Source organism: Dendrobates tinctorius, unplaced genomic scaffold (genome assembly GCF_039654945.1).
Source record: "Dendrobates tinctorius isolate UK_male_01 unplaced genomic scaffold, ASM3965494v1 ptg000016l, whole genome shotgun sequence".
Lineage (NCBI taxonomy): Eukaryota > Metazoa > Chordata > Amphibia > Anura > Dendrobatidae > Dendrobates > Dendrobates tinctorius.
This window is the reverse complement of record NW_027361684.1, coordinates 32,614,714-32,631,511: the sequence shown is the minus strand read 5'-3', so window position 1 is coordinate 32,631,511 and position 16,798 is coordinate 32,614,714. Positions and strand designations below refer to the sequence as shown.

Here is a 16,798-nt window from a genome sequence, read left to right as displayed (position 1 = left end):
GGCTGGACGCAGAGCGGGCACGATCAGACTTAGCGTTGGACATAGTGAAAAGAGAGGCAGTGCCGGCCGGTTGGGGGACAGAAAGCAGAGAAGGGTGTCAGTCTGCAGGTGCAGAGCTACTCACGGTCCGGTGTCCCCAAGGGCGACGCTCTCTGATCTGGCTGCAGGATGAGGCCAGGCCAATCCGGCTGAAAAAAGGCCCAGCGACCGAAATCCGGCAGGGAATGAGGTCCGGCTGGCAGGCTGAGAAGATGGCGACCACCAGGGAAAGGGCGCGCTGCCAGAGGGAGAAGGGCGGAGCTTGCCGCAGAGATCCCCTTAGCACCGCCCGCTGTCCAATAGCAGGCTGGTGTGAGGCAAGGGGGCTGGGAAGGCCTAGGACGGGCGGGAAAGAAGCCCGCTTAGAAGAAAGGGGCAGGGGGCGTGGCCACGACGCAGCGGTAGGCCCGAGATGAAGCCGGGGCCTAAATTAATAGCGCCGGCCGCCTGTCAGCAGGGGGTCGGCGCGGAAGACGCGCCGCAACACCGGGCCGCAACCCCGGGCCGCGTCCCTGCTTCCCACAGCCCGACCCCTGTATACCCCTGCCTGATGAAGAAAAAACGGGGGGGGGGGGGGGGCGCAGAACAAGGCCCGAAAGAACAGGGGCCTTCATGGATGCGGCGACCGTGGGGAGAAGCGGGCGCGCAGGCCCTACCGTGGTCCCCTGGCGACCGCCTTAGGATGAAAACGCCGGGGGACCGCTAGACCGCATACTCACCCTGGCCGGGGGCCACAATAAAGGTACCTGAGAAACCCACGCTGTCTGTCGTCTTTATGGAATCCACGCCTCGTCCAACCGTCAGGCTCTGGTAGGCGAGATGGTGGGAGGCGGGGGGCAAGGACCGTCCGTATAGCTGGCACGCACCTGTGCGAGGCTCCTGGTCCTGCCGCGGAGACCTATGAGGATACGGGGTGGCAGTACACGCCGTACTCATAGTCTCTTTGTGGGAGTACGGATGTGACTGTTCACTCCGTATCCCTCCGAAACCTGTAAAGGAACGACGCACGACGAGGTAGATAGGGGTCTAATAAAAGACCCGTGTCCACCTCCTACTGACACTAAGCTAAACTGAGGAACTTCCTGCCGGTCGGTGGGGTGTACACTGCGGAGGAGGAGCTAACCTTTTTTTGTGCATAGTGTCAGCCTCCTAGTGGCAGCAGCATACACCCATGGTCTCTGTGTCCCCCAATAAGGCGAACGAGAAATATACTGTATATACCAGGATGTGGAAAATATATATATATATATATACATATACACACACACACACACACACCAGGATGTGGAATATATATATATATATATCAGGATGTGGAATATATATATATCAGGATGTGGAATATATATATATATATATATATATATATATATATATATATATATATATATATATATACCAGGATGTGGAATATATATATATATCAGGATGTGGAATATATATATACCAGGATGTGGAATATATATATATATATATACCAGGATGTGGAATATATATATATATATATACCAGGATGTGGAATATATATATATATATACCAGGATGTGGAATATATATATATATATATACCAGGATGTGGAATATATATATATATATATACCAGGATGTGGAATATATATATATATATATATATATATATATATATATATATATATATATATATATATATATATATATACCAGGATGTGGAATATATATATATATATATATATATATATATATATATATATATATATATATATATATATATATATATATATATATATATATATATATATATACCAGGATGTGGAATATATATATATATATATATATATATATATACCAGGATGTGGAATATATATATATATATATACATACATATACCAGGATGTGGAATATATATATATATATATATATATATCAGGATGTGGAATATATATATATATATATATACCAGGATGTGGAATATATATATATATATATATATATATATATATATATATATATATATATATATATATATATATATATATATACATACATACACCAGGATGTGGAATATATATATATATATATATATATATATATATATATATATATATACACCAGGATGTGGAATATATATATATATACCAGGATGTGGAATATATATATATATACCAGGATGTGGAATATATATATATATATATATATATACCAGGATGTGGAATATATATATATATATATATACCAGGATGTGGAATATATATATATATATATATACCAGGATGTGGAATATATATATATATACCAGGATGTGGAATATATATATATACCAGGATGTGGAATATATATATATACCAGGATGTGGAATATATATATATATATACCAGGATGGGGAATATATATACCAGGACGGGGAATATATATATACCAGGATGTGGAATATATATATACCAGGATGTGGAATATATATATACCAGGATGTGGAATATATATATACCAGGATGTGGAATATATATATACCAGGATGTGGAATATATATGTACCAGGATGTGGAATATATATATATATATACCAGGATGTGGAATATATATATATATATACCAGGATGTGGAATATATATATATACCAGGATGTGGAATATATATATATACCAGGATGTGGAATATATATATATACCAGGATGTGGAATATATATATATACCAGGATGGGGAATATATATACCAGGATGGGGAATATATATACCAGGACGGGGAATATATATATACCAGGATGTGGAATATATATATACCAGGATGTGGAATATATATATACCAGGATGTGGAATATATATGTACCAGGATGTGGAATATATATGTACCAGGATGTGGAATATATATACCAGGATGGGGAATATATATACCAGGACGGGGAATATATATATACCAGGATGTGGAATATATATATACCAGGATGTGGAATATATATATACCAGGATGTGGAATATATATATACCAGGATGTGGAATATATATATACCAGGATGTGGAATATATATGTACCAGGATGGGGAATATATATACCAGGAAGGGGAATATATATATACCAGGATGGAGGTCATATATTCCAGGATGGAGGACATTTACCAAGAAGAGCCCAAGATGGGGGGCATTTACTACATAATGGTAGTGCAGAGCAACTCATATGTCCTTATAGGATTTAGTACGCTACAAGGGCCCAAACATTTGACCAACAAGCGGTTGCGGGCATGTGGGGAGCCCCGGCCCAAAATATGCACTGGGGCTCATTGGAGTCTAGCTATGCCACTGGTCTCTGCCCCTACATCATGCGGTTCTCAGATGGGGTAGCAAAAGACAGACATACATTCTCTTTAAACAAATATACATTTCGAGCTTTTTAGTGCAGATCGAGTTGTAGGCCATGCAGGGACAAGAAGCATAGAAATCAAATGTGCTGAGAATAGCATCTCTAATACAGGACATATTTGGGAAAGAACTGAGGGAACACGAGTGGATTTGAGGCCTCAATACACATGAGCCTAAAGTTGGCCTTTTGAGGACCTAAATTAGAGCTGCCTAAATATCCACCTTACTCCAGCATGGGTTCGTGTGTCAGGTGATGCTAGTGAAAGGTACCGTTTAAAAATAAGTTTTGCAATTGGGCTTCATTAAACATTTTGCACAGCTTGGCCTTTACAGGTTCTGTGTTTCCCTGCTCTTTCAACTTTGATGTGGTCTGTGGTCATAAAGACGAGCATAGAAAAAGACAGACAAAAGATCTAAAAACTCTCCCATAAGACTGCCAGAATAAGCTCACTGATGGATTCACAGATAACTCAGGAGGCTGTAGAAGGCAAACACTGCAACATTTTTAACAACACCCAATTACAAAAATGATTTTTTCACCTGAAAGCATGCATATAAGTAGAAAAAAATAAAATAAATAATTGGCCCAAAAGTGGCCAATAAACATACAAGAGCATGCTCTAGTAGGTAGTAGTTCTCCCATCTGTCTGGAATATATGGAATAGCACTGCAGCCATCTGCCTGGTGACATATTTGGCATTCCTCAGCTGACCCCCCTACCCGAAAGTCACTTTAAAAAATAATGATCCAAGAACTGTTAAGAATTCAGAATTATTAACGTATTTCTTTCACTGGCTGATATATTCTGTTAATACTGCATAACATTAGCGTTGGCTGCCGTGGATCTTGGCTGTGACAGACAGGGGGCGCCACCTTGCATGCTCTGGGACATTTATAGACAATGTTATCTAGGAGTCTGTGGGCTTAGAAAAAAAACTGTGCTCACTAAAAAAAAAAAAAAAAAAAAAAAAAAAAACATCTTTCAGCAAATTTTCAGTCTGGCTGTGTTGTCCTGTGCCAACGCTAACATTTATTTATCGTATCTGTGTCAAGTACACGTTTTGACAGTCCAGGAACAACATCTACCTTCTGCCAAAACGGGCTCTGAGCGGCCGCATTGTATGATTTACTAGCGTGTGCCCAAATCAAGACAAATCAAGCAATGACTATATCAAGAACAGCTTTGGAGCGGAGACCTGAGCCAAGATTTCCTTTGGAAAGCTTTACAGGTAATAAATAGAAACATTGTAATAGTGAAGGTACGGGAAAATAATGGACATGGTGGTTACCTTTTCACCAAATATCCTTTGGCAAATTCCGTTTTTTGCAAGCTTCTCTTTTACTTGACGCGTCAGCTCGATTGTGTCCACCTCTTGGTACATGTAAACCTCGTACTGCTCTGGCGTCAGCGGAGGGACTGTCGGTTTGCTTGGCTTGGCTATGGAGACCACAGGAGAAGAAGGCAGTGGACTGTTTTGCGGCGTCTCACTACGGCTGGCTCCGGTCATGCTAATTTCAGAGCTTTGCGAGTAGGGGGATTCTGCATTTGGCCACTCTTTCCAGTAATCTGATGAAGATGATGGTCCCTGGAGCTGGTTCCGTTCTGATCTATTCTGATTGACAAGTTTTTCCTTTGTGCAGTTGGTCTCCTCTGGTTTGGGGTCTTCCGCTGGGGCAGTGCTTCTCCGATCATGCTGAACAGTGTTCCACCAATGGTCTTTCCAAACGCTACCTCGTCCCAGCTCATTTTTGACATGCCTCAGTATGCCCGGCGTTGATTCTGACATGCCATGAATTTCTAACACTGATGTCTCCTGGGGTTCTTTTTTGACAACAGAGAGGTTTTGTAAGGTAGAGATACCAGAGTCTAAGACAGACGTATGTTTCTTCAGGGACATGGTTAGAGGAGAGTAAGTAGACAGAGAAGAGACCGCAGTGGTGGAAATAATTTTTGGAGAGAGGATGGCAAGGTCAGCTTGGGATAAAGATGCCGTCTTTAAGGCAGGTTCAAAAGCAGCCTGCTGGGCCTCCATCTCTCGCCGTGCTTGTTGGAGGATGGACCGGATAGTGTCATCAGAATTACCACTGCTGGATGCTGAAGGCGGCTGAGCCGGCTCAACTGCAAAGGCAAAGTGCAAGGAGAAAGATGAGAAAAAAACAATTGTACTATGCAATGAACACTAATTATGAGACAAAGCTATATTGCATCCATGGGATATTTGATGTTAAAGGGCTTGTGCCCTTTGAGAAAATCCTGATCCTCGGACGCAGTTTGCACTAAAAAAGGCAAACCGCACTTACTCACCATGTCTAGGTCCATTACTGAGTCTCCACCGCTACTGACAGTTATTGGCTGCAGCGCTGATGCCACATAGATGGCATCTCAGCCAATCAACACCTCTGAGATCAGTGATTGGCTGCTGCGCTGTTCATGTGCCGTCAGCGCTGCAGTTAATGACTGACACCAGGCGCCTTGGTGGACACTCAGTGCTGGACCGGGGAGGGTGTGTGAAGACAATTTTTATTAAAATAACAATCTGCAGCTTGAGAAAAAAAAGGATTTTCTGAAAGGGGACGACAGTCACTTTACTGAGAAATGTTTCATAGATGTAAGAACAGGTATTTCCAGACCAGCAGCGGGTCTCCTGATTAATGTAACAGCCTCATGCTGTATGAGACTATGAAGTGGTTGAGCTCAGGTCAGGAGACCCGCTGCCACCACAGAAGTCACTGTCTGGACATGCTATTGGCAACTCGGACGTGTAAAGCCAACCTCGGACACCAGGAATCTACACAGAAGTCCCTTTACATTAGAAATTCTGACTGGAGAGAGTGTAGAAATGCTCCTAGAATCAATGCAGTGTGTGATAAGTTCATAAACAGTCAGAATGATTTACCACATAAATGTCTAATTATTTAGATTAAAAATAATTAAAAGGTTTACTTTAGGCAGCTTAAAAAAAGATACGATTATTTTAGGAGCTAGAATTCAATGTTTGCACATCAAGCCTAACTGACAACTGCAGCTTGTACTGAACTCTCAGCAGCAGAGAGGAAGGACACTGAGGAGCTGTCAGTCAGTTCGGGTGGGCAGAGACCGAATACACTTCATGAGCACGCTTACTCTTATGCTGGACCCATGAAATTATCAATTTATTATCAGGATTACATGGCCATTGAGACAAAGGTTTATCAAAGCAAGTACACCAATCTCATGAGGTCCAAGACCTATTTTGTAAGGTATGAAGTTTGTGACAGATTCACTTTAACCCCTTCACGACATCTGCCGTACATGTACGGCGCATGTCGGAGGCGGGAGTATGGAACGGCTCCCGTAGCGGAGCCAGCTTTTAGCCAGGACCTGCCGCTTACAATCGTGGATGGAGCTGTGCTTTGCCCGCCATTGTTAACCATTTTAAATGCCGCTGTCATTCTCTCCGCCCATCGGCGCACATGTGACGTGATCGTAGGTGACCGATGCGCTGTCATCACAGCCGAGGGTCAACTGATGACCCCCATGCCTGTCATACTGGAGAGCCTTTGAAACCCTACCTGTGGCTATATGCAGCGATACTAACAATAAGGTTATGTGCACACGCTGCGGATTGGTCTGCGGATTCTTATCTGCGGAACCGCAGGTAAAATGACCTGCGGTTTTACCTGCGGATTGGCCAGCGGTTTTGCCCTGCGGTTTGCTACCTGGACAATGGAATAGGTGGCAAACCGCAGCAGAATCCGCAGAAACAATTGACATGTCATTTCTTTCTGCGGATTCAAAACCACAGCTTTTCCGCAGTTAAAAATCCGCAGCATGTGCACAGCAGAATGTAAATCACATAGGATAACATGCTACTATACACTGTCTGCAGGACTGCTGCAGTTCTGCTGCGACCAAAACCGCAGCGAAACCGCAGCAAAAACCGCAGCGTGTGCACATAGCCTAAGGCTATTCGTTCAGTATTTGGTCAGTATTTATAAGCCAAAACCAGGAGTGGGTGATAAATACAGAGGTGGTGACGTGTTTCTATTATACTTTTCTTCTGACTGTTCCACTACTGGCTTTTGGCTAACCAGATATTATATATATACATACAGTATATACACACATGTAGTATTGTCGCTTCGTTCAGGAAAGTCAGATCAAAATATAAAAACTATAAAAACAATTATCAAATTGGTAAACACCGAAAAGGCAAAAAAAAAAAAATGCCAAGTTATATTTTTTTTGGTCACTGCAATTCCACAAAAAAGGCTGTAACAAGCGATCAAAAAGTCACATCTATCTCAAAATGGTATTAATAAAAAATGTCGTCTCGCCCTGAAAAACAGCCAGCTCCATTAGCCAAAAAATAAAAATGTCATGATCTCGGAAAATGGTGACACAACCCCCAAAATTATTTTCTTTACAAACTTCTGATTTTTTTTTTTCACTACTAAAATAATAAAACATCTGGACAGGTTTGGTATCGCCGTAATCGTATTGATGAGGAGAATCATATTTTGAGGTCATTTTTACTATATAATGTAGACTGTAAAAACAATTCCCAAAAAACACTGTTCGGTTAGTTTCACATTAGCGTTTTTTAGCACTGTGCTTCATGTGCAATACAAACGCATGCAAAAACGCATCATGCGCATGCGTTTTAACCAGTTTCTAGCCATGTTAACTCTTAAAATGTATGCGATTTCAAACGCAGGCGTGCGCATGCCTGCTCTCCCATAGACTGTAATGTGTTATTTTTGCGCATTCTGTGCACATTCCGTGCGCATGCGTTTTTTTTTTTTACACCGTTGGACGGACCCAAAAATGCAACAGGTTGCGTCAGGCGCACCTAGGCGCACACTACAAAAAAACCGCATGCGCACGAAAATGCATATGAACGTGTGAAACGCTAGACCATGCGCCTGCCATGTTAAACATAGGGGAGCATGGCGCATGCACGCGCACGATGCGCTGCGCTAAAAAATGCTAATGTGAAACCAGCCTTACAATTGTGGGTTTTTTTTTACAATTTCACAGCACTTGGAATGTTTTTCCCATTTTCCAGTACACTATGGGGTAAAATGAATGATTTCATTCAAAAGTACAACTCGTCCCGCAAAAAACAAGCCCTTGTTTCTATATGGACAGAACAGTAAGAGAGTTATGGCTCTGGGAAGAAGGTGATGAAAAAACAGAAAACACAAAAATGGAAATTAGCAGCAGCGTGAAGGGGTTAAGCTTATCCCATGCACTACCTTCACCTGTATATTAATGGGTCATTTACTCTAAATAGATCTACATATATTTTAAATAGCACTTTAACATGAAAGGGAAAGGGAGTGCATAGTGGAAGCTTAAAGTGGACCTGTCACTATAGTACAAACTGCATACATAATGAAATAGATCTTGGACCTTATGAGACTGGTGTACATACTTTGATGAACCAGGTCACAATGACCATGCAATCCTGATAATAAAGTGATCATATCGTGTGTGAGAAAGCTCGCGAGTCCAAGTGTATTCTGCCCCTACCTACATCCTGACTGACAGCTCCTCAGTGTCCCTCCATTCTGCTGCAGGGCTACTACAAGCTGCAGATGTTAGTCAGGCTTGGCGGGCAAATGTATGATATATAAATAAAACGTGCTAAATTTTGGACACTTAAATTGCGAGAACTGAGGGTAAACTCACCAGTCTTCAGCACCTGCAGCTCTCTTTTGGCTTGCTCTAGAATAGACTTGATGGCTTCATCTGAGCCCGTCTCTGAGGTTCTGATCCGTGTAGTAATATTTCCTAGAGTGACAATATCAGCAAAATAACACGACATTTAGATAATGGACGTAAAACAGGACAACACGGCAAAGAGGTGAAGGCAAGTAACCCAGATGTGTGAGTGACAGCCGGATACTTCTTGGCCTTGTAGTGTATTGATTATTGACCATCTCCCGTCCTGATCCTCGGGGCTTACACACTTGCAGGAAATGTCTATGAATTACCACCTCATTCTCTGTCCTTGTGTAACATCACTCCTCACTTTCCGTCATGTGCAGTGCGGCCATACTTTATACACATCACACTGCCATAGCTTTATAAGAGAGCTGTCAATCACGCTGAGTCGATTACCGCCTAAGTGCTTTTCTCTCTCCAAACTGAAGTTTGTTGGAAACAGGATATTGAACACATCAACAAATGCAGGATATTTGGCCAGACTGGAAAATTTGTTTGCCAAGTTTCGATCAAGTCAGAAACTATTTTTAGCCATGCCTGGTTTAGACTCTGCTGGAAATGCTAATGAGGTGTAATCGTAGATCTTCCTGGCATGGCAGCGCCAAGGTGCAGCACTAATCATGTGGTTTGTGCAGACGGATGACATGCAGAGGAGTCAGGGCATCCCGTAACTTGTAGTGCGGATATCGCTGACTCGCAATAACGGGAGCGGACCAAAAGTCGGACCAGGCACTTCACACAATCTACCTCTGTTACCCTGCTCAGACCAATGACAACCAGTAGCCTGGCAGGTTTCAGGTCTAGGGTTGCTACTAATATCAGCTTTATGGGGTGCACCGGCCCAATATCCGACTGGTCGGGACTATCTTGTCATAGACTATTAAAAACCCAATGCATATTAATAGGATCCAAACCTGGATTGAAATAATTGAAGTTTTCTGTCAGCAGAAAATGACTGTACAAACCAAGCACAAGCGCTCTGTGCACCCTCGGTGTAGCCAACAGTTCAGTGCACCTTCCATCTACTTGCTTCTTTGCATTTCTACCCTTTTTTTGGCTTTTTTAAAGCCAGAGCTGTCAATCAAGGATGAGACAAGTAGAAACAGATGCAAAATAAGAAGGTGGGAAGGTACATTGAGCTGCTCGGCCATGCCGGGGCGCTCCGGCTGTCAGTGCTTGGTTCCAACAGTTATTTTAGACTGACAAGACTCCCTTTAAATTAGCACCCCAGAAGTTAGACTAGGCTATAATCTAAAGACTAGGATGTATGGCTGTTTGTGGGTGTGTACGGTATATACATACATGCAATTCCATACAGCGCTCTCTGTGTATACAAGGCTCGCTATAATGTATCCGTGAGCAAATGCAACCCCAGAAAACCAAACACATGGATTTCTCGCACCAACAAAACCTTATTTATGGGATTCTTTCAAGACCACAGCCCCTTTCTTTACTGACGCTGGCCCAATCATCACCAGGACATTGCCCCACAAATCTCTCCCCGATCAGTGAGTACTGTTATAGGACGTTCTATATAGGTATTTACTAGTACACATGATCAGGGTTAATGTAACGAGAAAAGCCCTTTAAAGGGATTATCAGGGGCTCTTTTTTTTCAGGGCTAAGCACTTATCGGCAGGTATTTGCTACCTACCTGCCTTTGGTGCCCTGCAGCGATTTTTCCCCGGCTCGGAGCGGTCACAGATCTCCCCCTACCGGCGATTCTCCTCCTTCTGGTGACGTCATGTTGATAGAGCAGAAGTTCCTTTTCTTCTGCTCTGTCGATGTGCATCACTGCTGACATCATGTTAATTGACAGCTGGCTGTTCGCTGTGTTAGGCTGAGCCGGACGTCAATCAACAAGACATCGGCAGTGACACCCCGTCGACAGAGAAAGAGCGGTAACAACACAACTGCTCTGTCGAGGTGACACCGGAAGCAGGAAAGTCGCCTGCAGGAGGGTTCCTGACTGCTCTATATATACATACTTAATGGGGCCAACAGAGAATAAATAATCAATATTAAATCAGGGGGGTCTTTCTTTAATCAACAAACTTTTTAAAGGGCCACATGGCTTATTGAAGTACAGGTACAGCTCCGTACTTCTAGCCATGGCTGTATCAGGTGCTAAACTCACATGTAATACCAGTTACAGCCACTAGTGGAAATATAGCACTGTCTAATAAACAATGAAAGGGATATGGTGTTCTGGCCCCTGTAATCTACTAATCAGCAGGAGTACACCTAGAGTCTGACTCCCACCCCTCTGATGGTCTATCTAAGGACAGGCCATTAATTTTGAGGTCCCGGATAACCCCATTAAGGTAAACACCGATGTTTGCAATTGGTCGTTTGTAAGAAAAATCCAGCTAATTGTAAATGATATATCAGCTCCTTCTGAGTTTTTATCATTAACAAATGGGCACATTATCAGGGGAGGGCGAGCATATACCATTTACCCAAGCAGCTAGCTGCGAGGAGAGTGCTGACAAACACATATTTAAATTACAGCTTATTGTTGCCTTCACATATTTCTTAATGTTACTGTATTGTCAGCACATTAACTGAATGTAAAAAAGGATCCGCTGCATAGGGCAGTGCTATGACAAGCAGACAGAAAATTAATTCTATGCTTTGAGCTGAATGCATAGGAGATAATACTGGAATTATTGCGGGAACGTCTTTCACTATGTAAATATGAAATCCAGCAGAGAATCTATAGGCAGAATATATCTACCCCGTGCAGCGCAGAATACACCCGCAGCGTTCATTCATTCATTCTACCACCAGCGTTTCTCTTTGAGAACCCTGCAACATCAACAGGATACTCGAGAACATTTGCACATAAAACAAAGTGAGGTTTAAAAGGCTCGAAGGCCCCACCGTAAACTCTGGATCAGGATTATCTTTACCACTGCCATCGGCCATTTATAACGCCGCTTTCCTCTAATGTGCCCCCCCCCCCTCAAGCACCAGGATCCATATGTAACTGAAACCTCAGCACCCATTATTCCTGTGCCACTGACAATAGACATAATTAACCCACAGGGGGTGATAATTAAATGAATGTTGTCAATTTCGTTTGCAACCAAATGACGTCCCAGATAGTATAGCAGAACTAAGCATTACATTTACTTGCTTGGATGGAAACGCAAATCAATGTTCCAACAATCAAAATTAAATCTGTGTGATTTCCCTAAATTACAGGAACAATAAACACACAAAATATACTAAAGAGAAAAATCCTCTCCTCTCAATCTCCGTCTTTCCTTTTGTTTCCTATTAGTTAAAAGGGAATCTGTCAGCATATTTGACCTGTCTAGACTATTAATATGGGCATACAGGCTATAGAATGCTGGGGAGAGTAATATCGGTGTGTCTCATATCAAATGTGTTGTTGTTGATAAACCTTTTATCACTTTATATAAATGACCTCTTCCAGGCTCTGGGGAGGACGCTGTCTGGAAGATAACTCTGCCTCCAGAGATTATTCTACATGAAGAGGAGTTCCCAGTGTGAGACAAGTAACTAACACAGAACAGGAGAAATTAAATTTGTCTTCTTGCAAACACATTTTCTGCTGCTCTCTGAGCTCTGCTGTATTGCAGCAATATTACACCCTGCTGCCTGTGAGGTGTAAGCGGAGAGGAACCTGCAGATGTGTCAGATGGGCCATCAGATATCACATTAGGAACCATTACACATCACACTGGTAACTCCCGTTCATGTAGATTAATCTCTGGAGGGACTGGAAGACGTCACTTATATAAAGTGATAATAGATGATTTATCAACAATAAGGCATCTGATATGAGGCATACAGGTAGGTAGTTTAAATAGGTCAAATGTGGTGACAGATTCTCTTTAAAATTGAGAAATATATAAAGAAATTTACTCCTCCTCTTCCTCTGTATGTGGTGATAAGACAACTGGAGGCAGCAGAAGTCTCCCCTTCCTCTTCACTGTCGTGTGTATGACTGTAAGACAAACGCCTGCAGCAGAAACCTCCCCACTCATCATCTTCACTGTCCTGTGTGTGGCTGTAACACAACTGGCTGCAGCAGAAACCTCCCCACGCCTCCTTTTCACGTTTCTGTGTGTGGCAATAAGAAAACTGGCTGCAGCAGAAACCTCCCCACTCATCATCTTCACTGTCCTGTGTGTGGCTGTAACACAACTGACTGCAGCAGAAATCCCCCCTCCACTTCACTGTCCTGTGTGTAGCCATAAGACAACTGGCTGCAGCAGAAACCTCCCCACTCATCATCTTCACTGTCCTGTGTGTGGCTGTAACACAACTGACTGCAGCAGAAATCCCCCCTCCACTTCACTGTCCTGTGTGTAGTCATAAGACAACTGGCTGCAGCAGAAACCTCCCCACTCATCATCTTCACTGTCCTGTGTGTAGCCATAAGACAACTGGCTGCAGCAGAAACCTCCCCACTCATCATCTTCACTGTCCTGTGTGTAGCCATAAGACAACTGGCTGCAGCAGAAACCTCCCCACTCATCATCTTCACTGTCCTGTGTGTGGCTGTAACACAACTGGCTGCAGCAGAAACCTCCCCACGCCTCCTTTTCACGTTTCTGTGTGTGGCTGTAACACAACTGGCTGCAGCAGAAACCTCCCCACGCCTCCTTTTCACGTTTCTGTGTGTGGCTGTAACACAACTGGCTGCAGCAGAAATCCCCCCTCCACTTCACTGTCCTGTGTGTAGCCATAAGACAACTGGCTGCAGCAGAAACCTCCCCGCCACCACCTGTCTGCATTTGGAAGACACAGATCCTCAACTATGTCCTATTCCTCAGCCAATCCCCAGCTAAAACGTAAACAGATCAAGAGAGAGTAACCAGAGTTCACTGCAGGATTTGTACAAGACTGTTTGATTCAAGCACATGCATAAAAAATACTGCACATTGACAGTCTGGGAGAGATTTCAGGTTTACCGTCATCAATTACAGTATTTCCTTTAACCCTTTATAGAGCAAATTACTATAAATGTAATGAGATTAGAATTATGCAAGTGATTTCATAATTGGAACATCCTGACCTGATACAACACAATCTAGCAAAACAGAGAAACATCTTCGATGCCTGGTACTTTTTGTTTCTCTTTCTCGCCCCATGGCTATTGTTCTGACCTAGAATACAGGTCGCCTCATAAGTGTCCTGATACCTAACACTCCGGTGTGCGCGCCCGTGTTTTATACTTACTACAGCTGTTTTTCTATCAGATTCCAGGCCAGAATCAAATGCCACAGTCTGACTACACAGAGCAGAGTGAAAGCAGAACGGCTGGCTACAAACACAGAGACACCTGCTTGTCACGTACCTTCAGACCCATTTCTTCTTTTCGGTACTTCCTGAAATAGTCTGTTCAGGTTCTGGCCTGGATTCTCTGTTGAAAAACAAGTTTGGTAAGAACAAAACAATCGGGGGGGATGTCAGCCTTGTAATGTCATGGGCCAAAGTACATGAAGTGATGGAAAATCTAATGTTGGTGGATAGATGGTGGAGAAGTTACCCACAGATCCCGAGGATTCCTCTATACAGGCATGTCATTTACACAGCATGGTATAAGCATGGGGAGCACGCTGGACTCCTCCATCCAAAAGTGATCCTGTGGTCCATAGCAGCCAGCCAGAGACTACATTTCATTCTTATGGGGTGGTTTAGGAAGTAATATCTAACTTTAGGTTTCGATTTAAAGGGAAGTTACCATCAGATAATGACCTATTGTATAAATCACGATTTTGTGTTACATGTACAGTACTATGCAAAAGTTGTAGGCAGGTGTGGAAAAATGCTGCAACGCAAGTATGCTTTCAAAAATAGGAGTGTTAATGGTTTAGTTTTATCAATTAACAAAATGCAAAGTGAATGAACTAAAAAGAAATTTAATAATGATATGGCCCCCACAGTGCCCTGATCTCATTGGGGTCTGTCTGGCATTACATGAAGAGACAGAAGGATTTGCACAAGCCTCCATCTACAGAAGATCTGTGGTGAGTTCCCCAAGATGTTTGGAGCAACCTCCCTGCAGAGATCCTTCAATAACTACCGTATGTACAAGTGGAGATAGAAGAACTGATGCGGTTTTAAAAGCAAAGGATGGGTACACCAAAAAGAGCTTTGATCCAATTTCTCTTTTGTTCATTCACTTTACATTTTGTTAGTTGATAAAAATAAACGATTAGCCCTTTTATTTACACATTCAAGAAATGATAAAAAAAATACATATAAAAATCCAGATAAACAGCAGCACTGTCTAAATTGGTGCAAAACTTACCTAATAAAACTGGCAAAGCTTCCTATCAAAGACATAAAAATCTAAAAAAGGAAGCAGCACATCCAACATAGTGAAAAATAAGGGTCCTCTATTTACCAACATCAGATACGCTTCAGCTTTCTCTATGGAGTCTTTCATAGATTGCTCATAGAGCGAGCCGAAACGTAGCTAGTTTTGGAGAACAAAGGATCCTTATTTTTTCACTATTTTGAGGGTTCGGCCTCCTTTCTTGTGTGTATGTGTATGTATATATATATATATATATATATATATATATATATATATATATATATATATATATATATATATATACACACACACACACACACACACACACACACACACACACACGATTCACTGTCCACTGTGGCTTTTTTACATTTAGGATTCCTGTCCTAATAGGAAGAGTTTTCAGCAGGTTCCTTATCATCACATGCAGGATTACAATCACAGGTAACACCAATATGCACAGCTGACAACACATGACCCACCAATCACAATAGGCGATATCACACCTGCCCCTGCCCACTCCCTCACAATGTCCTTTGCACATGCCCATTAGATGCTACAATACAAATCATAGGGTCAGGGTCTGACAATTATGGCTATGTACATGTGTTATTTCCTGAAACACCTGGAAGTTTAAAAAAAAAAAAAAAAAAGCCCCAGTGTGAAAATTACAACATTCTAATTTTTAATAGATTGCGATGTTAACAAAAAAAATAATCCAAATTTTTTTAGAAATACATTTAACAAAAAAACCCTGCATAAAACAATAGGTCATTTTCTGATGATCGCCTCCCTTTAAGGTGACCCCACTCATTAGAAAAATGTGGCCGAACTGACAGATATCAGCAGGAGCCATCTAATGTGTATAGGGGGCACAACTCTCCTACAATGGCAGATGTCAGGGGAAAGACGGATCGGACACTTGTATTTTAACATGTCCAATGTTTTTGCTCTCAGGGTGGATAAATCACTGGCAGGAGTTTTTCCTACATCCTGGACCCTTCTCTCCATTGAGAACACTTGTGCTATCAATGTGGGGAAACAGGTAGGATGAGCTGCTAGCTGAAAAGCGTATGGCCACCTTTATTTCGCTAACCCAGCAAATCACCATGAAAGGACGTCTATACAGATGCAGCAGAGCTGACCTTGCCATCTGATACACCTTATCATAGTTGGATACCACTGAGGTTTTCTATACTTAGACTAAATTTTCACTGCACAAAGGAAAAAAAAAATCTGTTTAAAGTGAAATTGGTCTCTGCTACATCTGTAGGATAGATCGTGTCAGTATTATCCTGTCATTATTACAGAGTTGGACAAATCCAGAAGCCAGATAACGAGGGTGCCAAATACCGCAGAAGCAGAAAATACTTGCACAATTAAGTATGACTGTGTCTTCGGACTCTCCGGCTCCTGTATCCT

At 42.3% G+C, this 16,798-nt stretch overlaps 1 protein-coding gene across 3 annotated transcripts in view; it reads right to left on the bottom strand.

Annotated features, from left to right (window-relative positions):
* CUX1 (cut like homeobox 1) overlaps positions 1-16,798 on the bottom strand; it is a 441,317-nt gene that overhangs the window by 152,137 nt on the left and 272,382 nt on the right. Inside the window, exons 16-18 of one of the 3 annotated variants that reach the window (XM_073565621.1) lie at positions 14,411-14,476; positions 9,043-9,144; positions 4,658-5,487 (exon numbers count right to left, since the gene is read on the bottom strand). The exons of 1 other annotated variant lie outside the window; for it this stretch is intronic. In XM_073565621.1, the coding sequence (XP_073421722.1) occupies positions 4,658-5,487; positions 9,043-9,144; positions 14,411-14,476 (998 nt within the window). The remainder of the gene's footprint in view (positions 1-4,657; positions 5,488-9,042; positions 9,145-14,410; positions 14,477-16,798) is intronic. One more of the 3 variants, XM_073565622.1, reaches the window with a different exon arrangement.